The sequence below is a fragment of the Tinamus guttatus genome, unplaced genomic scaffold (genome assembly GCF_059628265.1).
Source record: "Tinamus guttatus ecotype Peru unplaced genomic scaffold, ASM5962826v1 Tinamus_guttatus_pri_ptg001615l, whole genome shotgun sequence".
NCBI classification, from domain to species: domain Eukaryota; kingdom Metazoa; phylum Chordata; class Aves; order Tinamiformes; family Tinamidae; genus Tinamus; species Tinamus guttatus.
Window position 1 is genome coordinate 10,076 of NW_028290149.1, and position 23,856 is coordinate 33,931.

Genomic DNA, 23,856 nt, shown 5'->3' on the forward strand with positions numbered 1-23,856 from the left:
CCTGATAGGGAGTTGATGACCCTGGAGCTCCTTGCATAACCAAATCACAGTGGAAAAGGAGCAGTTGAACTACACATAGTTTCTGGCCAAAGTACCTCAGATCTGACCAGCAGGTGTCAGAAGGAAAATTCACATTCAAATGCTGCATTCTTTGGACTGACTGACTGACAGAGAGGCCATCTAGCACAGTAGTTACAAAGACTTTTACAATCTGAGTGTACATATATTATATAAGACAGACTAACTCGCTTCACACAAATTAGATGCAGATATGAAATTGGACTGAATTTACAGAGGTGTCAGGAAGAGGTAGTAAGTTCTTCCTTCATTATTAATGTCCTGAGCATTTAGATTTGTAAAGTTTATGCTTTTCTTCTTTTTATCTGAGAACCACCTTATCAAAGCAGAATAACCATTGATGGGATAAGCTGCTTGCCTGCAACAAGATCAACGTTACATGAACAGTAAGAAAGGTTCTTGAGAACATGACAACTCTTTCTACTAGGTTCTAATTACCTTGCCTATAACTCAGCTTTTTTTGCAATAGTCAATAAATGAACAAACAAACAAACAAACAATAAAGAAAGGCAAGATTCTGTTGGGCAACCTTGCTATCTTGCTTTTGTGGAATTTCTTTGTGAATTGTGATTGCCTGCACCTTCTTCCTTTAACCAAACAGACTAGCTTGACACTGGTCTCACCGGGAAGAACTGGCTTTATGCACATTTTTTGAAGTGCAAACTTTGACAGCCTACTTTGATTTTCCAGGATATTTTTTTTTTCTAAACTGAAATGATTAAGAAGATACAAACAAACAAAAAAGGCTGTCCAGGAAAAAAAAAAAAAAAAGAAGTTCTTTGGGCTATTTAGCAGTTTCTACTGAAATCCCACCAGTCTCCTTATTTCTTGGTAGATTGGGGCAGCTAGTTCTTTGGCTTTCTCTGCTCCATCCTCTAAAACCTTTATCAAATGGTATTTGTCTTCCTGAAGTTTCTTGATTTCACTTCTGATAGGTGCAAATTTTTGAATAACCGACTCTGCTACTACAATTTTGTAGCGAGCAGTGTCAAGACCAGCAGACTGCTGCAGCACTTCTTTTATACTAAGTCCTGTTACCGCGGCATGAATGGACACCAGATTGGAGACACCAGGGCGACTCTCTGGATTGTAGGTCACTTCAGAGGTAAAGTCAGTCACAGCCTTGCGAAATTTCAGCACTATCTCCTCAGGACTGTCTGCTACATTAACTGTAGCTAGTTTCTGTGAGTCTGACTTAGACATCTTCACTGCTGGATCTCTGAGGGACTTTATCTTCTTTGTTGTACCTTTAAAAAAAAGTGTAGTTATGCACAGATAGAAAACAATCTCTTATCGAACAATCTCTTATATGATTGGCAATTCATAGCAACACATAAAAAACAATCAGTTCTCTCACTGTCCTTGCTTAAAAGAATTCTGAGTGCAATTTCTGAGTGCAATAAACTCCTGTTTAGTCCTCATCTCCTACTAAGTCATTTTTCTTCTCCCATAAACTGATTGAAAACTTACTTTTCTCCCTTGTCTTTTCCCTGAACAGACACTTTTGCTTGGACATTTCTAATATTTTTTGTGACTGCTTGCTCATTTCCACTACAACCCATCTATTCCCTTATATTCCTGGCAAGGGGGCCATGAGAGCCCAAGCGCCTAGAAAGCAAGGACTGGAAATTAGCAAAAGGTTATGTAACACTGGAAAGCAGGTTAAATCACTGCTCCTAAAGAACAGTAATTAATCTCCTTACTTTAGGAAACTCTCTCACTCCAAACTCTTGATAATTCTCCTAAATATCAATACAGACAGTTCCTAAGAGTTCCCTAAGCAAAAACTAACAGGCTCCATTAGGGGGGAAGCGTTGTTCAGATGATAAAAGAAATGAAGGTATCACAAAAACTACTAAGTTACATGCCTGTATCTGAAACAGAATAGCATTAGAGGAAAATTGCAAAATATTTTAATGTCATCAACCCAAACCATTACAGTCTTTTTCCAAGAAACAGCATCCACCAAGCATATAAACTACCACTGATTTAGTGGCAGTGATTCACACCTATCATTTTCACACATCTAATACAGCCAACTAAATTACCCACAAAGTCCCCATCAGCTCCTTATACATTCAGTGAAGGGACAAGGGGGCTCTGTTCTAAACTCTCTTTTGGAGGAGTGTCTTGATTTTGAAGATGCCCAGATGATTTAGCTCCCTACAACTGACAAGTCTGAATAACTCCCTAAAACCACCAGTCACCTAATACCTGCCATTGATTTGTAAATACCTGTGGAAGGCATGCTTATCATCAGGCAGGTGAAAAGACCCTTTTTCATATTAAGCTTTTTATTTTTTGATATAAAATCTCACTGTGCTTAGGGTACATTCCACTCCTCTTTACAGTGCTTGGCATTCAATTGTGCATTAGATATTGCAGAGTTAGCAACAGCCAGTTCACTCTAAGCCACACTCTGAGGCTAATACAATTTTTGTCACAGAAGCTTGCAAGAGACATTTATTACAGCCCATCTTTTCTAAGGTGAGAGCTCCTTGCCCTTTTGGAGGCAAAGGTCTTGCCGTGCATTCCTCTAAATTACTTACAATAAATGCAATACTTCTTCCTTGCCCAGTTCTTCATGTTTCTTAACAAACATGCCATTTACATAATCTAACTCCTCCTCACTTCCCAGCCTATGACCCTGTTGCTCAAAAACAGTTGAAGAAGTTCTCCTTGTAAGTCTCCTGGACACTAAGATCAAAAATAGAAAGTCTAGGTTCTGTAAGAAACCTTTTCTGAAATATGCAATACTTACGTGTACTTAAAGGATCAAAGAATTTTTAAGCACTGTATTAATAAACCTAAAAACTGTACAGCATGCTTAATGTAAACACCAATGTAAACTCAGACACCACAAAATTCTGCCTGCTAGATGTTGCTTATCTTGTTTCTTACATGTCTCCTGAACTAGCAGCATGGAGTAGAGACTCTGGTCTTCAAAGGCCCTTGAAGCAAGGTTGACTGGCAGTAACAGAGTGCATCTGCCCCCTGAGACTGGAATATCAGATGCCATAAGCATTCCTTTACTGTGGATTACCAAGGCCTTGGGTCCATCTTGGGAAATCACTGTTAAAGCCTCTAGTCTCTTGTTGTCAGTTTTCACTTTTCTACTCTTTTGTCATCAGTTTATTTCCTTTCTCTGGTCCTTGAGACTGCTCCCACACATTTTTATCTATCTTCAACCACAAACAGCAGTTAAAAAAATAACTACAACCATCTCACTTAAAATGGCTTTGGGTATAGGAAAGAATTCTCCATATTTCTTGTTGAAATGTTGTGCTATATCTTGGGCTAGTTCCAGGTGCAGGACTTGATCTTCTCCAACAGGAACACGTGTTGACCTTTTAATAAAAAACAGATACAGGAAATTCAGCAAAGCTCTCCAGTTCTGCTGAAAGGTCACTCTAGACTGTAATAGCTTTTGCCATGACTGAAGGCCAGACTGAGGTAAATACTCAGTCTCACCTAGACATAGGCATTGTGTGAACAAGATCCCAAGCTGACTGTAGCAGAGTATGAATATGCTTTTTTTCCCACTGAAGTGAAGCACCTCTCCAAGACTGAAAATAGCCCTTTATGAAAACATGTATGAAAAATATACTGATAAAGATACCAGTAAGAGCAAATAATTAAACTCAACACAAAGAAGGGTTACTGTAGTATCTCCTGCTGTTCTTTTAGAGATCAAAGAGCATGTGTTATGGTGCATGAACAAAGCAAGAAAGATCTGTAAGGCAGAAAGTCCATCTTCCCTTGTCAAGTCTCAGGAAGATATAACTGTTTTTAAGAAGTTAGCACAGGGGATTTATCAAGGGAAGGAAAGGAGAGAGTGGTTCTTCCTTGGGGGTCAGTATTACATAAATATCACGTGGGCCAGTGTTCCTACTGCTGTAAGAGTTATCATTCTTAGATTAGGTCTGTGAGGATCAAAAGACCATTTGATCTCCTGTATTGAGGAAAATACAATCTGCATCTGAAGACATCAGGACATGAAGAATCCAGTACTTCCCCTGGTGATTCTTTCCCACAGTTAATCATCCTCACTAAAAACATATGACTGTTTCAGATGAGGCAGACTTGAAGTCTTGTCAGCTTTTGATTATTCTCCCCTCCTCTCTCGCCTTTTTTTTTTTTTTTTTTTCCTCCCTAAGGTTTGCGGAATATTCAGCTCCAAATCCTGGACATGTTCCAGTGTACGAAAGTTCACTAAGCATCTTTTAAGCTCCCATAAAATTTTAGTTCAACACAGCATTCCATACTTCCTATTCTGAACCACTGGGCTGGTGTCCAGTAATCAGTCTGTTCACTTTTTGTGCCCCACCAAACAGTCATCAAGGCAACCTAAAAACAGTTACAGTAGCCAATTGGAAATCACAGTGGCCTAAAACTAACATAAAGAAAATCAGTTACCATAATCAATATACTTTAAGTAGGTCAAAAGAAATGTTTCCATATGCCAAAATGGTTCCATATTCACATAGTTTGCCACTAAAGAGAAAGCATACTGTTTTTATAAAAGTCTCTGCATGATTCCTTTCCTTTTTCCTTGCTGTTTAATACTTCTCTTATTGCTATTTTTACACCTTTTTAAAATCTATTTTTACCTATATTTATCTTTCCATTTTCCTTTTTCTTTGATCCTTGATTCTTCTGAATTAGTACTGTTTCTCCCCATCCTCCAGCTCTTAATTCTACTCCAGATTGCTGTTCCCTTCCTGTGTTGCCATTTCTCCTCAACTCTCATTTCCTATCTTATACCTTTACATTAAAACATTTTTCATTAAATATATAATGCCAAATTTCCTCTAAGAAATATTTTTTCTCTTTCACCTTCTTGTTTTGTTCTCTATCTGGACAGTCTAATGAAAATAAACTTAGTGGCAAACAAAATACAGGCTTCTCCATGAAGTGATGAATCACAGGATGTTATTAGAGATGCAAGAGACATACATGTTCCAGCTCAACCAGAGCACGGTGATTTCTGATGAAGTCTAGGTTTCACTACAAATTACTACTTGACAATCAAATGGGACTCCCTATTTTGTTGAAAACAATTTTTCCTTTTCACTTGCTTCCTTTTATTTTTTTTTTTTTTGGTAAAATACAAATGAATTAGAAATATTATCTATCAGTCCTCTGACATTACTACTTTCCCCTACTAATAATCACTTAGGATTAAATTTCTCTAGAACTATTTTTTCTGTAGTTAACAATTTGCTAATCTTGGATACTCTGTCCTCCCTCCAAAAAAGTTCTCTGTTACTTCTCTGCCCCCCAAAATATTCACAACGTCATGTACTTCAGAACAGTTCTGTAAAGTACGTATACATAGAACATAGAAATAATTAATACACCGTGCATTGTCTCTGATATTCAGTTACAGAGACAATTTAAATCATACTATGAAATACAACTGTACTGCATGACAATGCATTACAAACTCTAGCAGCTAGGTTAGGAACTTGGACATGGAACCAGTCCCTCTTTAGGGTATTTTCATTATATTATGCAGTGTGCCCCAGAGGAACTTGAGCTAGCCCAGATACCACAAGGTGCAGAGTAGCAATAACAGACTTAGCAGTATGCTGGCAATGGGTTTACGGTTGGACTTGATGATCTTGAAGCTAATCACACTCAGCTCCCCCACTTAAAATTTTAACATGTTGATCTGATGAAAGTTCAGTTTAAAGTAGCTGAACAGACATGGCCTGTGGGCTCACATACTCTTACTTGTACAGCAAAATATCTGCTGCTTGAAGCACAGGGTAGGTCAACAAACCAACGGTTCCTTCATTATTCTGGCTGGCACACTTCATCTGTTTGCAAAAGAAGAACAGAGAGAAATTACCCTTTTAGCTAATGATGTCAAAGTCTGACACTGATTTTAACTATTAGAACTCCACTTAACTGTGTGCTGCAGGTTTCAGCTACTCCATTTGTTGTGTAACTCTAGAGAAAAGGAAGCCATGTAAAATGTGCTCCTTGCTATTATATAAGTCCCATTTTATGCCCTATATTTATGAATTCCCTTTTACTGTTCCGATATTTTATTGGGGAAAAAAATACAGGCTTTTATTTCCTTTCTATTTATAATCTTACTCCTTCAAGTGATTAAAAATACAAAGCAGTATAGCTGGGTTATTGCCCTTATTAATGAAAACCCTACCTCCAAAAATCATCTTCAGCAGTAAGTTTTGAAACACTTTAGAGGAGAGATATAAAAGGCATTAATGAATACCTGTGTTTCACAGATAATTGAGGAATAAATTTGGGGGAAAATGATTACCTACAGTCACCAAGAGGTCTGTGCTAGCTAGGAGAAACATCAATGTTCACAGAGGCAGAATCCAGCCTTCTCTTTACCAGTTCACACTGCTCACACTATTCAAGTTCTTTAGATTTTCCTCTACCTTTCATACAGATTCTCTCTTCTCTCTACATCTCTGAATGCCTAAGCTCAAGGGACCTAATTTGGAAACCCTAGCACTTGTAACACCTATCCGTAGATTTGGAAAGTCAATCCAGACAAAGCTGGATTTAAGAGCTTAACTTTAGAACCTCAGGTTTGAAAAGGTTGGCTTTAATCTATGCCATGCATTAACACGGGTTGCTGGACTTAAGTTTTACTGTTTTTATTTAATTAAGAAGAAAAACAGCAAAAAAAGAGAAAACATATGGAGATATTTAAGACTGCTCTGAACTCTGCAAGCCAAACTGCTCTTAAGATTCTTTGCCCTTTCTTGATATTTCTCTCTCCCTCATTTTTCTGTTTACTAAACACTAAAATAAAATCCAAGGAAATTAAGTGCAAGAATGCAGTTGGTGCAGTAATGCTGACGCAGGACCAAGACAAATAAGTTAACTATTTGAAACTTAAAAGAAAAACATTCTAAGGTGCATTAACTCAATGACTCAGCATATTTTTAATATTTATCATTTGTGTATTCTTTTTGTTGTTGTTATACATGTTGTTATACATGTTATATATGTTGTTGTTGCTTCTATTGCACCAGCTTTCCCCCAAAAAAGCTCTTTATTGAACTCCTTCATCAAAAAAGCTCATTTTTCCCACTAAAATGGTTAGTTGTTTTTAATTTTACTTTTAAATAAACCTTGTTAACAACTTCAAGCATTTTATCAAACTTGTTTTAATCAAACTGAAAGACATGGATGCCCGTTTAGTATTTTTTCTTAAAGTCTCTGACAAATACTATCCTGTAGTATCCCAAAGGAACAAACGTACTGACAGCCATAGACCTGAAAAAAAAAATCCTCCCTCTGCAATAGGCCTAAAGAAAAACTTAACCATATTTGTAAAGATAACCAAGATACAGTTGGTACTTCACAGATAATGAGGTCTTTCCAGGAGAACAGCTCTCCTACTTTTTTCCCCTACTGAATTCCCCTCCAATTTATTAAACTGAACTTACCTTCCACTGCGGTAAGCGTAGTAAACGTGGCACATTAGTAATGCACCCAAGAATCCAGGCAAGTTCTGCATGCTCAGGGACCTGCAGGTAAAAAATCAGAACGTATTTTAATCATATGCAGGTATATGCAGGTTTTCTCAAAATCAGTAGAGATAAGTAGTGGCAGAGATCAGAAAGCCATTTATTTTCCTTTTATTTTTTTAAGTGAGGGCCACACCAAAAAAAAGTTAATAAAAAGTTTTGGACACTGCATAGAATGCGTGAGCTAGGACAGCTGGACAATGTTCTCCTATCTAATCCAAATCCAAAAGAGAAAGTAAAGGCTTTGGTAGGAGCATGAAAGTGAACTTGTGTGAAACCTAACTAACTGTTGGCTAGCATGTTGCAACATCCCTACTCATTGAGATAATGTATCAGTAGTTACAGACTCACTTTGCCTTTCTTGGTTCTAATGATAATTTGCTGCAAATCCCCAAAGTCACCTGGCTTTGGTTCTTCTGTGTCCTGGATTCTGAGCTGCCTCACCTGGTCCATCACCCACACACTTCCTATGGGCCCAGAAGTCTCATTTCAGTTCAGGTTTGGGTCCCAGTCCTCACCTAAGCTATGTCATGTTGTAGTGCATGCAGCTGCAGAGCTTCTGTCGTGGTCAAAGAACAGGAGGACCAAGGTTGCCCAACAAGGCTCCTGCTGATGTCAGCCACAAGCGGGACAGGAGCTGTTAGTTTGCTGACCCCAGATAACATCGGGAGTTTTTGATATGTTGAATTTTATTGCGTAGCCTGAACTGTGGATTAATTTATCCTTCAGTTCTGCAATACTATAAGATGAATACAGATCTTCAGATGAATGCAAAGGATCAGGCCTCCACATACGCTTTGCTGCAAGGGTGCGTTTAAAAGGCAGACAGTCAGGAGATCCTATCTGAGCTCCTAAAACAAACTCTTCATTTAACAATATGTGGAAAATGAAGGGATGATGGAATATTAACTGTTTTGAAAACACATTAGACAATGATTTTAAAATAAAATTTAAAATTTATTTAAAATTTATTTGCTTTACCATTTATTTAGTCTCCCCACCACAATGCTTGTTGGGAACATTTGATGCACGTAGAGATACATGCTAAAATATAGCGGAAATATGCTATACAACCAATACCATGACAGGTTTGTTTTTTGACATATATCCTGCAGATTTTGTATTTCTGGTATTTGTTTTAGGAATAGCAAGACAGGCAAACATTGTGTTTTACCAGGGAGTGCTGATGTATACTAATTTCTTTGCAGCAGTTCTCATCTGGTGCTAGTTAGCTATATATAACACGATCATCAAAAGAATAAGGTGATACGTGCTCTGCTCCTTTGCTTACATGTTTCATTCACTCCTTTCAGTACTGGCATTTGGATATTGAAGAGCATGTTGTCTCAAAGATGTCTAAATCATGCCTGCAGTATGATTTAACAACCCAAATTAAGGCAGTAAAAAGTGCTTGTTAACAACAAGCAAGAATTACTAGCCTTGTTAATGACAACTCCTTTATTGTCACATTTTAAATCTCAAAAAAAAACAGCCCAATATGAAATATTCCAAGATTTTTTTTTTCTATTTCCTCACACTTATTTAACTTGCAGCCTTCTGTGTGGAAGGCAAAGTGCACCAAGATGCACCAAATGCATCTTCTTCGAGATACACAGTCAACTGAGCTAAATCAAAATCAATTCAGCTCAGACCTCTATCTCTTTAGGAGGAAAAACCATCTGGTTCAAAGTATTTTCTCATTCCTTTCTTCTAGTCATGGATAGAGAGGAGACAGTGCTCTGTTGCACTTGTGTTGACAAGGACTCCTTTTAAAAGCTATGCAGTCATTGATCTGGCTCTGTTGGACACTGCTTTCACAGTCAAGGCTGCAGGCTGCATGTGTGTTTCATTGCTTTGACATTACATCAGTTACCAAAACACTAAGTGATCTAAACAACATTTGTTAATTCTCATTTGCAGTTTCCTAAACAACTTACACTTGCTTTTAATCCTTAAACACAGAATCTCTCCTAACCAAGGCAAGAAGATTGCTGAATACTGTGAAGAAAAAACGACAACAACAAAAAAAACTCCACACATATAAAGGAAGAAAAAAGTAAGAGTGCACAAAAGGGTGTGAACTTCTTTTGAAAACAAGTTGGGTACTGAAGCTGTATGACAAGTCTGGAATGAAGCCTAATATTTATCACCAGAATTGCGGTAACTGACTGTATGCCAGTCTGCGTAGCAAAAGGTACTAGCTTAAATGACAAATCATTTGTCAGACTAACTCGTCATTTAAACTACTGTGTATTTCTTGGCAAGAGGGGCAAGTAATTGGTGGTGCACTTGGTCCATCATCATGCATCATCTGAAAAGTGGTGACTCATTAAGCCCCAGTACTCCCTCATTTTGGCTGGATAACTTTGTATCAAGATAAACTGAAGAAAGTCATAAAAAATTACTACAAAATAAAGGCCTTGTCAAATCTCTAAGCACTTGCAATGGATCCAAAGAAGACAAGCCATTTTCTTGGACAAACTTTCTTAATCGCTGGTAATTCTCCACTCCACATTCTCCTACAGCAACAAGCTCTAGAAATTCGAACCTAGTTACCCTGGTTACTTTTACTCACTTCAGACTGCTTGTTTACTAGTTTCAAATACCAATCAGATCTTGTACTGCAGGCTTTGCTGAACAATTCCACACTCAATTTTTCCACTGCTTTTGTGATTTTGCAAACCTTGATTTTATCTACATCTCTGCCTTCTACAAAGTGAAGTATCCCAGACTTGTAGGTCTTTAAGGCAGCTAGCTGTTCCATCCCCTGTAGCATTAATTCCTCTTCCTTGTATCATCTCCAATTCACTACTTCCTTCTTGAGATGCAGACACTACAGTTTTACCCAGTACTCTAAATAGAGGGACACTACAGCCTTATAGAGCACCAAAATGATACCTCCACCTTGTTGTCAGTACCCTTCCTGATGATGAAACGACGACACATCATTAGCTTTTTTTTTGAATATTGCTTGCAGTGAGCCAATATTTTCAGAGAATTGTCAAGGATGACTCTAAGACCTTTCTTCTGATTTGTGCAAGCAAGGTTCAGATTACTTCTCCCTTTTACATTTAAAACTTTTCTACCACTAATTTGCCCATTCTCCCACTTTCAGGAATCCTTTTGGAGTTCTCCCTTGGCATAGCATTTGGCTACTCAAAGAACTTAGCATTGTCCACAGCTTGGAGATGTTATTGTTCACCGCCTTCTTCAGGTCATTAATTATAGTACTGACCAAAACTGTTCTCAGCATGAGTCCTGAGGGACCTGACTTCTCCACTCCAAAAGGTGATCACTATACCCTATTGGCTTTCAACTCCCTATACAGCTGTTCATCTATTTAAGATCTTTTCCTCCAATTCCATTTTTTGGCTATGCTTTGATGTAGAATATTGTCAAAGGCTTTAAAAAAGTCCAAATCTATTATGTTTCCTGGATCTTCTTTGTCCACAGCAGATTGTCTTGTTTGTTTTTTCTCTTTAATTTTGTTTTTCCCTATACTCAGTATCTTATTCTTTGTTGTGGACTCTATCGTTTCTACTATGATTAAAATCAAAATTTGCCATTTATCTTTTCCGAGATCCCATTCAGAGATCTGTTTGTGGACTGCCGACGTGACTTCAGTCTACCATTCCTCGGGCATAGCGACCATTATGGTGTTAGAATGCATGCCTTGCCTAGCAGTTCTGCCACTTCACATCCAAGTTTTTTTTGTTTGTTTGTTTTTCATATTCTCAGTCGAATGTCATCTGGTCCTTGAGACTGATGTCTAAATTGCCTGTGTCTATCTAATAGTTCCTAAATATTTATATTACATTGACCTAGCTCTTCTGATTTGCTGCTACAGACTGCAGAGAATGTGTTAATTCCCCCAAATGTTTTCAGCTGTGTGTCCAACACCAAGAACTGAGTCTAAGGCTTTGTTATCTGTGAGGATCTCTTATGTTTTGGTCTTTAATAGGCCCCACTGATTCCCTAGCTAATGTTTTGGTGTAAAAAAATCTGTTGTTTGATACACAATTGACCTCCTGGTTTTGAATCTCTGCTATCAGCTTGAGAATCCTTGGCAGAGTACTCCTCAAATTCTTTTTTATTTTTAGCTCCATTTTTGTTTGTTTAAGGAAAGGGACCTACCAAGATTATGTGCTTTCTTCTTTCCTCATTTGGGCAAGTTTCATATTTCTGAAAGGTTAATCTTCTACTAAGATTGCCACCTTATTTTTTTCAGTGAAATCACTTTATTTATTTATTTATTTTTAAAATTTCTCCTTCCCCCACTCCATTATTTTGCTGAGTGGTGTCACATATTTGACTTTTTATACGATTAAAAAGAGAAAAAGCCTCCAGGCTAGTTGTCACTTTCTTGCTTTTTGGATTGCTCCTGTATATTATTTTAAATATTTTTTTGACAATTAGGCTTTCTTTTCCTCTAGCTCCTTTTCTCAAAATTGAACATTTATTTATTTTGTATTTATTTGGTCAACTCTCTCTGGCAACAGTGCTAAACAGTGCTAAAGGCATAAATAGGTTGTTAACACTGAGAGGTTTCCTCTAAAACTCTCCGCTCCACATCCATTCCATCTGAACCCAAAACCTGAACTAGGTCCTATAAAATACCCAAAACCAAATCTTGACTGGCATCATTTCTTGTAGGTTCTAAAACTGGCTGTTCTGGGAAGCATCCAAAAATTTTATCTCTACCTCTCTGCTTGATGAGACATTGACCCTATATATGGAAAGTTGAAATGTACTACTGTTGATACTTGCCATACATCTGCAACTTCTCTATAATCTAACTTAGCAATTTCTGATCACTATCACCATCCTGATCAGAATGGATCAGTAGTACAGTCTTACTAACACTTTTTTTATTGTTAGATTATTGTATTTCCACTCATAAGGATTTCATGGGAGTTTTTCTTCTTAATATAATGAAGAGAGGCAACCTATCCAGTAATTCAGTGATAAGTAAAAATGGAGAAAAGACATCTCATCTTTAATTCAGTATCTCAAAAGACTTAAAATTGCATCCTATTGCATTTGGTAGCATTTATCAAGCCATTGCAAGACCTTCAACAGAGATGCATCCCTTTACATGCAGTTTTCATTTAGAGCAGCAGGACTGCCAGAGGGTTTTTTTCTTTTCTTTTCTTTTCTTTTCTTTTCTTTTCTTTTCTTTTCTTTTCTTTTCTTTTCTTTTCTTTTCTTTTCTTTTCTTTCTTTTTTTTTTTTAAGTAGTTTACCCTAAAAAAAAAAAAAAAAACTCTCGTAGATAACAGAAGGATACACAGTTACCATCAAATAAGGTTGCTCTATGTATAACACACCTAGTAAAGAATTTAACTTCATTTGTTTTTTAAAGCCTGTCAACAAAACTATCCTCTAAACCAACAACGCACTTTGTCAGAATGCCCCACCTTTCCCAAAGCCACCTTAACTCTTCCACAGTGAAGTTCCAGCTTCTCAGCCAGTGCTCCCTCCCAAGAACTGCAGTATATGAAATACTACAAAACACAGGGAAGAAAAAAAAAAGAATTGCATCTCCAATAGGCAAAATTCACAATCAGTGACCGTTCCTGAACTGCAAACAAATCAGCCTATGAGAATGTCACAAACGTTGGTCACAACCATTTAATCTATTAAACAGCTATTAATCTATAAAACAGCTACTTAATCTATTAAATTCCTCATGTCAACTACAGATACTTTTTTGTCTTGAAAGAATATAATAGCCTGTTTTCAATATAAACATTATTTTCTAGGAAAATATTTCTTGTAGCTTGGCTGACTATCACTGACTTACTGACTTACTATCACTGGCCAAAGAATTATTTCCAGAACAAATTACAGACATCGTTTCCCTGTGGGCTGATAAGTGTGAGCTTCTTTTTTAATAAAACAAAACACAAGCAAACAAGTCCTACCACTTTTTTTAACTGCATTGACCATTTAAAATATTACTACCAATTATCTGGATGGCCAAACATATCACCTGTCTGTTCACCTTGTTGAGTGCCCTGTACACCGTCTTTCAAAATAGCTTCTTAGTTGTTTGCTTGTGCAGCCATTTGCTGCTCACAGCCTGCACCAGGCATTATTACACTGGGATTAGAGCTTACAATCAGATTGTCTCTGCTTATTACATGCTCAAATACCACCTCAGGATTTTCCCTGCAGATCTATTGCTTTCTCCTTGATCCTGTCTTTTCCCAACAGAGTGATTATTGCTATTGCCTGGCCACGGGCACAATAGGTTATATTTGCACAGGAAATCAATAGCTACTCCTATAATCCACGCAGTTATAGATGACTTTTCATATGTCAAGACACAAGAGATGAGGAGGACAGCAAGCAATGAGAAGAACGGACTCTAACAGGGAGAGGAATGGACACTGCACACAGACTGCACACAGATCTGAAAGCAGGTAAAGCAGTAACTCAGAAAATGAGCTTTCTGAGGTTTACTATGTTGGCAGCTGAAGTGTTTTTTTGCAAAAAGAGGTTTAGTGTTCTATTTTCAAAATGGATTTACCTAAGTGGTAACCTATGCCCTTCTTCACAAAGGGATGCAAATTTGCAGTATGCCTATCGTATCGACTCCTCTTCCTCCCAGCAGGTTAACCTCATTAGAGCTACACTTTATGTGGGGAATATGCTCCCCAGTGCAGAGAGGCAAGCAAGAAGGTCTGTCAAAGTAACTTGCAGACAGCTGTGCACTAGAAGTAATCTGAACACAGAAGGAAACATGTCCTAAACTTCCAAAGGGGGAAAATATTTCTGAGGCTCTTTGACTCTGCTTCCAAAAAAACACCAGAAAAAAAATCAAAAAGCCCTTTACAAAAAAAGCACTGCCCACCATTTATTTTCTAGAATTAGTAACAAGATTTAGCAAAGCTTAAAGCAGAATGTTCAAGATACTTGGTAATGCTTGGAAACAAAGTTAGAGGAAATAAAGAAGCCATACACAAGAGAAGTTAGAATGCTCCTAAGCTACATTCCCCCTGTAACTAAAATACTAAAGTACCTAGTGAGCTATTTTTAAGATAGAAAATTTGATATGGCATCCCTCATTCCTGTTCAAAGTAGTAATTCAAGTGGATGAAACAAATTCATGTTGCAAAGGCAATATCTGACTGAACATAAACTAAGCAAGTCATTGAATTAAGGTGTAGTAATTAAGGTATTATTGGTAAATTCGCTACTATTTACAGCTTTTGCTATTATCTTTGATCAATTTAATAATTTATGCTCATTTAACCATTTGTTAAAATTTTGTAGAAATAGAATCTGACTCTCCTCACTCCCACAAAACCTCAACAAGAATGCTTCTACTAAAACCAGACCAGTATAAATCCAGTCAGAAAGAGCACAGTCATCTGGTCCAGGCACCCTTTTCCCTCCCTTTATTATCATTATTATTATTTTAATAAAAAGACTTATTTTCAGAAACATTCTGAAAGTCTAACTCACAATATTGTTTGAATAATTAGTTTGGTGCGTTCAGATGCCTGATGGACAGAAGAGTATAAAGACACATGAATAATAAGTGAAATAAACAAATAAATAATGGAAAAAAATATATAAACTAAAGCATGACTTCCCTCCCCACTCTCCCCCCACCCCTCCTCCAGCTCTAGTTAGTTTATCCCAGTTCTATGAGGCAGAAAGAAGGACTGGAGAAGCAGAATATTTTTCTAAATTAAATATTTGCATACTTCCTTTTATGACAGGAAGTTTTCAATGGATCTTGCTAAGTTAATGTTCTTTAATGAATTTATAAGCCATGATGCAATGGAAGCTTTTAAGTTCCTCTGAAAATTGGACAAGAAGTAACTTGAATCCACTCAAACTCTTCCCACAAAACACAGTGTCCAAGAGTTGGACGTTTCTGGAAAATAATAGCAATGAACACATTTTAAATGTCATTATTTGGCTTTCAGAGTTGAGGCTAAGACAAATTGGCAAATTCCCACCTCCCAGAATTACTGCTTCAATTTACTTGCACACTGCAAGAATACTGCAGTTGATTATACTCAAAAAATAAATCACTTCATCTAGAAGCGGGAAAACTGTATCTTTCTGCCTAAAAATGAACTTTAAATTGTCCAAAAAGCTACAGAACTCCTCAAGGAAGTTTTAGTGCAGCAAATCAGCCACTGCCTGATGAAGCTTCTGAAGGAATTTTAGTTTCTCTTGGATCATCCAGCATATGTCTAGTAGGGTAGAGGTGTAGAGGAAAAACAGCGTGTTACTTCTTGACTTCTGTTACTACTTTGACACCTGTCAGGCAAAGGTGGCCTGTGAAAGTGTATCTTGACATTATTTCCTTTAAGAGCGGAGAGGGTACCACACTCCAACTGAGAAGTATATACTGAAAACAATGCTTACTAGCTACAATTTAGAGAGGTTTTCTAACAACTCACTTGTATCCATACTCCAAATTACAATGTGCGATTTTAAAATATGCATTAATTTGTATAGAAATTATCATGCTTCTATGAGTTATTTCATCACCAAGAAACTAACCAAGTTGTAATGACAGTGTTTCTTAAAGGAAGTTAATTCTAATGTCTACAATTCTGCTTTCTTAATATTTTACCTATATGTGCTTATAGAATCATAGAATGCATAAGGTTGGAAGGGACCTCTAGAGATCATCTAGTCCAACTCCCCTGCACTCGCAGGGTCACCTAGAGCACGTGGCACAGGACTGCATCCAAGCGGATTTTGAAGATCTCCAGAGAAGGAGACTCCACAACCTCTCTGGGCAGCCTGTTCCAGTGCTCTGTCAACCTCACTGTTAAAAAATTTTTCCTTAAGTTCCTGTGGAACTTTTGGTGCTTCAGTTTGTGGCCATTACCTCTAGTTCTGTTGGTGGCCACCACTGAAAATAGACCAGCACCATCCTCTGCACTCCCTCCCTTGAGGTACTTATATACACTGATTAGATCCCCTCTCAGCCTTCTCTTCTCCAGGCTCAACAGGCCCAGCTCCCTCAGTCTCTCCTCACAGGACAGATGTTCCAGGTCCCTGATCACCTTTGTGGCCCTGTGCTGGACTCTCTCCAGCAGCTCCACATCCCTCTTATACCGTGAAGCCCAGAACTGGACACAATACTCCAGATGCGGCCTCACTAGGGCTGAGTAGCTAACCCTTCAACAACAATTCAATTCCAAACACTATCTTAAATACTCATCATCATTCTTGCTGCCAAATAATTTCAGGTTATCATAATTTATTTTTTTCTGGCTACCACTTCTCTAAACTGGAAATTGGGTTTGTATATGGTACAAACCAAACAATATGGTATATTATTTGTATAATATAGGAGTGGCAGATACATGGCAATAACAGTTATTGATGGAGGCTAAATATTCAAACAGACATTAAGGTTCTATTTATGTACATTAAGAAAAACTACCACTTACAAAAGCAGATAACTTGGTTAAATACAGAATATACAAGAACAGAGGCCATAAATCCTCAAAGTAAGCACCATGATAAAAATCTTTCTATACAGAATTCCTCTTACATTTTTTATTTGCAAAGCAAGGACATCACTGTAATCAACTTTGGGACTCAAAGTCATCCTCCACATTACCCTAATACCATAGCTCCTTTTGTATCTATTGTAAAACCCAGAGGTGTCTGTTCTCACCACATACACACTTCTCCCAGGAGCCCATCTGTGCCTAACATCGTTCAGCCTGTTTGTCTCCAGTTTGGAATGGAAAGGATGATAAAATGGGTGAGAACTTTGGAGGTAGATATTTCAGGCAGCTCTAGAATAGGGATTTCATTTGGATAAACTCTGCTGTAAATAAAAGCCTACTGACAGGGAAACCCTTACCAAACGTATGTGTCTTTTGAGAAACACTGTAATCAATACTTTTTCATAGATGGCAAACATAATTCAGAGAAGTAACACAAGCAGCATCAGAAAGAAAGAACAAAAAGAGTAAGCCAAAAAAAAGAAACAAAAGGAGGGAAGGGAGGGAAGGAAAGGAAGGGAAGATTCTTCAGTGATTCTAGACCATTCTTGCTCAGCTTTGTCCAGGGTTAGGGTTAGGGTTTAGGTTTAGGAGTTAGGGTTCAGGGGCTAGGGTTTAGGGTTGGGGTTTAGGGCTCAGGGTTAGGGTTAGCAGCTTGGTCCACAGAAATTAGTGTTGACTCTGTAAGCAATTCCCTTAATGAGAACTTACCAACACTGGCATATTTCTGCAGTGTTGCAGCCACTACACAAAAGGGAAGAATTTCATTCTGCTATTACTGCCACCAAACCAGAGTGTTTTCACTCATTATTTATAGCTGCTTAGTGATTAAGAAATGACTGCTGCAGTGACTGACAAGGAAAAGCCAGCTCTTTTTTTAAAAAATGGATCAGTCAGAAAACTTTAGATCCACCAAGGAATAAACCTTGATAAGCAATAGTTGCAATCCATTTTGCACCTTTATTCCTAGAAAAGCTGAGCTCCCTATTATGTCATTCTATAACTTGCTATTTCATTGTCATACTAAAGCAATAACCACATTAGCAAGGTCCCCATTTTATTTCCTCACATCAAGAGCTACACGGAGAGATTTCCTTAAATTTCCTCCAGAGGAATTTAGGCCTCGGGCTTTGCCAGTGCTGCTAGGACAGATTAGAGTGCATCTCTGGCTATATCTGAACAGCACACACAGTTTAAACAAATGTTTCTCTTTCAGGAAGTCACAAACCACTTCAGACTGAACCATGCTGAAACAGTCTGGATTATACACACAATTGTGCACAATATGATAATGAACTTACAGAATTGTAAGGACATAAGTGTGATAAGTACTGGTATGCATATGGTTCATAACACCTATCAATGCCTGCAGCAAATAAATACTTAATGCCATAGATTAAAGTAGAAGAAAAAACTTTAGATCTGTAAAGAGAAGGACATCCAGAGAAATTAAGATAAAAAGTAGTCCATTCCATAGTCCATCTTTGGTGGCACCTAAATATAGTGTCTTCAAGCCTAGCTAGCTAAAAGTATAATTGGCTGCTGACTGTACTGAGTCTATAAAACCATCACAGCCCTGCCCTCCTGCCATTTTCTGAGTAAAACTTTCCCTTGGTGGGACTCAAAAGACTCAACCCCTACATTATTATAATGTGCAAGATATAACTGGCTTTTTGTAGCTAGCTAGAGTGTAAAATCCTCAAAGATAATCTGATGGTCTCAAGGAGAGTCTGCATGTTGACTTAAGCAAAATCTGGAATGGCAGCACCTTATCTTCTAGACTTAAAAGTACATAATAATAGCAACACTGGGTCAGACCAAATACCCGTCTCTGTCAGGAGTCAATAGTGTTATGTCTAGGAAAGAATAAAAGTACAGAAAAGCATACTTCCTCTCAGCATGGGCTAATTGTGCTTGTTGCACTTTCTGATCCAGAGATGGTACCTCAAGTATAGAACGGTCCCCAGCAAGTTTTTCTTTCATTCATTTGTCCAATGCTTTTCTGAATCTACATACCTATTAGCACGCACTATAGCCTTGGGCCAAGTACGTAGCCTAATGATGTACTTCATGAAATACAGCATTGTTTTGTTTGTGCTAAATCCACCACTTGTTTAGTTTGACATCTGTTAGACCATGTACTTCAGTGGACAGAATAGTTGTTTCCTATTTTCTCCATACCGCTTGCACTTTTATAAACCTTTACTATATTCCTCTCTAGCCCTCCTGCAAATCATTTCTTTTCTAGGATGAAGAATCCTTGTCTACATATAAAGTCCCCGATTCTGTGTTGCAACTAAAGAAATTGTTCAGTTGATTGAAAACAAGAGAAAAAAAATCCTAAACTGATTTGTACTGCATCTTTCAGCTTAAAGTGTTCTAGGTAAGGTCAGCCTCACTGTCATCTTCACTGTGAATAAAGTCAAGTCAGGGTTTAGCCTAGTTATTCAGCCAAACCAGCTCATAACTGATTTAAAAAGACGAACAGTTTTAAACAGTTTAAATTAAACATATTTCCATCAGAATTCTGTGCTTATCTATTTAGATTGATTTCTAATACAGTGAAAAGTGAGGAGGATGTATACCTGTCTTCATCATCCATTAAGGATACAGAGGTGGGCTTGTCTTTCACAGTTTCATATTTCTAAGGAACTCTGTCTATAAAGAACCATGTTCAAATAAGGAAGGTACCTGCACTGTACCTCTCACTGATTCAGACCTTGTGAACACTATCTTTGCAGCAGAAGCTATGACCAATCTCCTCCTCTGGGAAATCGGAGAAGTAGGCCACAGATAACAGGTTGCATAGACTCTATTCGCTAATATGTCTGGAAAGCTACCTAGTAAGAAATAAATGTAATATAACAGGAGCACTAACCAGCGACTGTCGGAACAGGAAACACTTCTTAGGGTCAATACCACAGGCAAGGACGGCAGCAGTGGTGTCCAGGATGTTCTGGCGCAGAACAGACGGCTCCTTGGGCATAGTGAGAGAGTGCATGTCCATTATGCTATATAGCACTGAACTGGATTCTTCCTGCAGCTTCACCCAATTTTGGATGGCTCCAAGGTAGTTGCCCAGATGAGGTGTCCCAGTTGGCTGAATACCAGAGAAAATCCGATCCATGACACCACTCTGTTACAAAGCATTAGTAAAAGTAACACATGCAAGTAAGTTTTGATAGATACTTTTTTATTTTGTCATTAATAAAACTTTGCTCATCTGTCTCATTTCTCCTCTTGTCATATATTAAGAAAAAAAAATTAATACATCAACATTTCCTACAAATAGTTGCAGAAATCAAAATACTGTTTCTATCCGTGGAGACTGGCAACTGGAGTAGTTTTAAGCTATCAGACTGCATGTAAGAACAAACATAGCTGTAAAGGAGACAAGTGAAAACATAATCTTAGAAGCCAAGCTGCTTTCGGTAGCAAAGCTGTATGTTTCCTTTTAGTACATTGCTACACTATGCTATAGAAGCTTAGGATCATGGCACAGAGAAAATCAAAATTTTTGTTATAAATATACGCAATATTCAAGTAGACTGCTATCCGGACTCCCACAAATATCAGTCTTATTCTAGCTGAAGAGAACTGCTAGAGTTGGTTCCAGAGAGAAACCCAGTCCTTGAACCAAATGTCAAAGAATAATGTAGAGAGATTATCCAAGCCCTGAAAATACCCACATTGGTAGTAGCATGGAGTATCTAAAAACAGATCTATAAAGCAATATTGCCACTCATTACTAGTGCATAGCTCAGGATCACAACTGGAATTAATTATGGACACCATCAGTAAAACATCAGCATCTAGAGAGGGTTCACAGGGAAGCAGAGGAAGAATAAGAAAAAAAAGATGCTGTGCACAAAGATTAAAAAAATTAAAACATGTATAGCTTGGCTAAGGGACAGTTACCATGGCCAGAAGCTTGTTTTCCTGCATCCCAGACCTCCATTTTACCATTCTCTCAGAGCCTCAAGCTGTCAGGGTTTGATCTACTGCCTCCCATGGCTTTCTAAAGAATTCCCTTATACCCAGAAAGTAATTCAGCAGTATTTCATGTGAAAATGCTTGTTGCATGCCAAGTTTTAAGACTGCACAAGAGTGCTGGATTTATAAACCAGGGTTCCACCAACCAACCCTGTTGACAAAGCTGCACAATATAAGCTGACAGATTATCATGTCAAGTCCATCACCTTCATTATACTTCTGGCTATGTGATTTTTTTTCCCTGATTATTTTAAAAATAACATCTAGAACAAAGTGGAGATTAATATTTATTCATGTAGTCCACTACCAAGTCTGTGGACCTTTTATAAATGGATGGAGAAGGAGGGAATCATGCAACTATGAAACCACAAAAAAAGGGCCACAACAGTCAAGGCCAAGTACCATTATTTTATTTTTTACACTTCAACTTGACTGTGTTCCTTTAATTCTTTCTGATCTAGACAGATTCAGGAAAAAACTAATGAGACAGCACGTTCAGCTACAGTAGTTTTTTTAATACTATTTATTTTAGAAAAGTTTAGAAAAGCCTAACAGCTTTCCTTTAAAGCTTGCTGAAAACTTCTCCTTGCTTTCAAAATAAGCCTCGTTTTCAGATCAAGCCAATTTTCTTATCCAACTTCTAAGTGTTTGTGCTGACAGGTAAGTGCAAACTTGGGCTAGCTGCCATACTAATCTTTCCTGCTCAAGAAAGTGGCCACACATTTTACTCCAGGTGATAACTCCCCTGCATATATTTTATCTCAAGTATCTGCTTCACTTCTAGGAATGTTCTCGAGTCAGCTTCTAAAAGCTCTTGGAGAGTCTCCAACCCAGTAGCTGCAAGGCAGTCACACGCTGCAGTGGGAAGCAGAGTATTTACTCCAACAGCAATTCTAACTTCCAGATGCCATCTTCCAGTCCTTGCTCAGCCATGCCCCCAGTTATGCTCTCTATTATTTAAAAATTGAATTGTGCTGCTCAGTTCCTTGTTTGCCATTTAACACCTTCTCTTCTGAGGAGACTGCAGCAGGTTTACCACCACCAGGAGAACCCCTGGCTGCCCATTAAGCTACTACCTGCCAAAGGAGTAACACCAGCATCTTGTTAACAGAGAAGGAGGCATGAAGAAACCCAAGGACACCTGGCACATCGAGCCCATGCAAAACAGTTCTATGCAAGATCTTCTCAGGCCCCAGGTTATGCAAATGCCTTTCTCTTGCAGCCTCAGGTATCGCTTCATGTGCCTACTATTATCTGCTCACTGCTTTTCCCTCTTGGATCACTGTGAACACAAGAGATGTATTGGCAAAAATATCTCCTTAATTTGAATGCAATATACTCAAATAGAGTATCCAAATGCAAAAAAAATCTTTTTTGCTTTTTTTAAGGTAATCCAAGAATGCTTTTCACCAAGAAAATAGAAACTATCAATGTCTCAATACATTCTGCACATTCTAATTCTGCACCAACTCCAAAGATTTGAAGGACAAGCATGAACTAATCAAAGGTGGGTTTTTGTTGTTGTTATACTGTGTAAGTTAGCATTTGGTGACACAATGCACCCTGGAAGGAAAACGCCGAATTGCAATATAACATGGAGGCAATTTTACATAAAGACAGAATAAAGTTCTCTATCTAGAAGAATGTATCTGTGAAAGCAAGAACGACATCTTTAATGGTGTCTGCATGTTTAAATGGTAAAAAACTACTTACATAAGGTCTGTTCAGTACATAGGCAATAAATATCACATTAAATGAGAGAAACAAACTGTAGCAATTTTCTACTGGGTCCAAGTTCAGCAACTACCTAATGTATGAAATTTGCAGAAATAAGTAAGTCCAGTAACAAAAAAGCTAGATAAAGCACTAGGAAATACATTACAAAGAACAAACCTATACTGGCTCCCAGCTGAGGGACTAGCCGACTACAGGTCTTTCATCTTTAACTCTTGATTCTATTTAACAACATAAAGTATGAGACATTACAGGGTGGTATGAAATATTCCACTGTGTTAGCAGAAGTCTGTTAAAAAAAAAAAAGCCCTTAAATGAATGTTGGATTTCTAATACTAAAAATATACAGAGCACATTGCTCCTTTGGAGAGAGTTTATGTTCCATGTTTGTTCACTCTGTGAGAGCCAGCAGGCAGCATAGCAGCATGGCAGGGGAGTTATGCCTGGTACCATGAAATCATGGGACTGGAATGTACTTTGGTGGGGCGGCTAGGTCAGGGGATAGGAGCTGGGCACTCTAAAGTACAGCCTTTGGAAGAGGATGAAAATAAAAGGAGCTAAGACTTCCCAGTGGAACAGAGGGAAAGCCACAAGACATGCAGCTCCAGCCCACAGGCACTCACTCATTCAGACATCTGTGGTAAGTGCAGCAGGAGCCTGCTGCTCATATGTTTAACTCTGTATGGTGTGTGCACCTCTATCAGTAATGCTGCATGCTAACCTGCCCTCCTGGCAAAAACATGGCATCTGACAGATGTTTTAACATTCAGTATTTTTCCCCCCGCCTCAATGAAACTTCTGCAGGACAAATCCAAACACTACAGTGCCTTTCCTTCTTAGTGGCATTTCTAAATTCATGTGGGCCAGAAACCTGTAAAGGTTCAGGTGTGCTATTATCTAACCTCCTTTGTCACAACAGGATGAACACAACTGAAAAGCCATCACTATCTAAATGCTCTTCAAGGACCAGGAATCAGTATTCAGTGCTCAACCCACAGTAGGATGGCCAAAGTCCATCTCCAACATCTGCAGCGTGGCCATAT

The 23,856-nt window shown here is 38.1% G+C and overlaps 1 protein-coding gene across 1 annotated transcript; it reads right to left on the minus strand.

Annotated features, from left to right (window-relative positions):
* Positions 1-863: 863 nt before the first annotated feature.
* Positions 864-20,216, minus strand: LOC148590189 (tryptophan--tRNA ligase, mitochondrial-like). Its single transcript, XM_088539379.1, has 5 exons — positions 19,965-20,216; positions 7,515-7,595; positions 5,815-5,900; positions 3,307-3,425; positions 864-1,325 (listed from the first exon to the last, which is right to left on the minus strand). The coding sequence occupies exons 1-5, from the start codon at positions 20,211-20,213 to the stop codon at positions 877-879; spliced, it is 984 nt and encodes a 327-aa protein (XP_088395505.1). The 5' UTR covers positions 20,214-20,216; the 3' UTR covers positions 864-876.
* Positions 20,217-23,856: the final 3,640 nt, after the last annotated feature.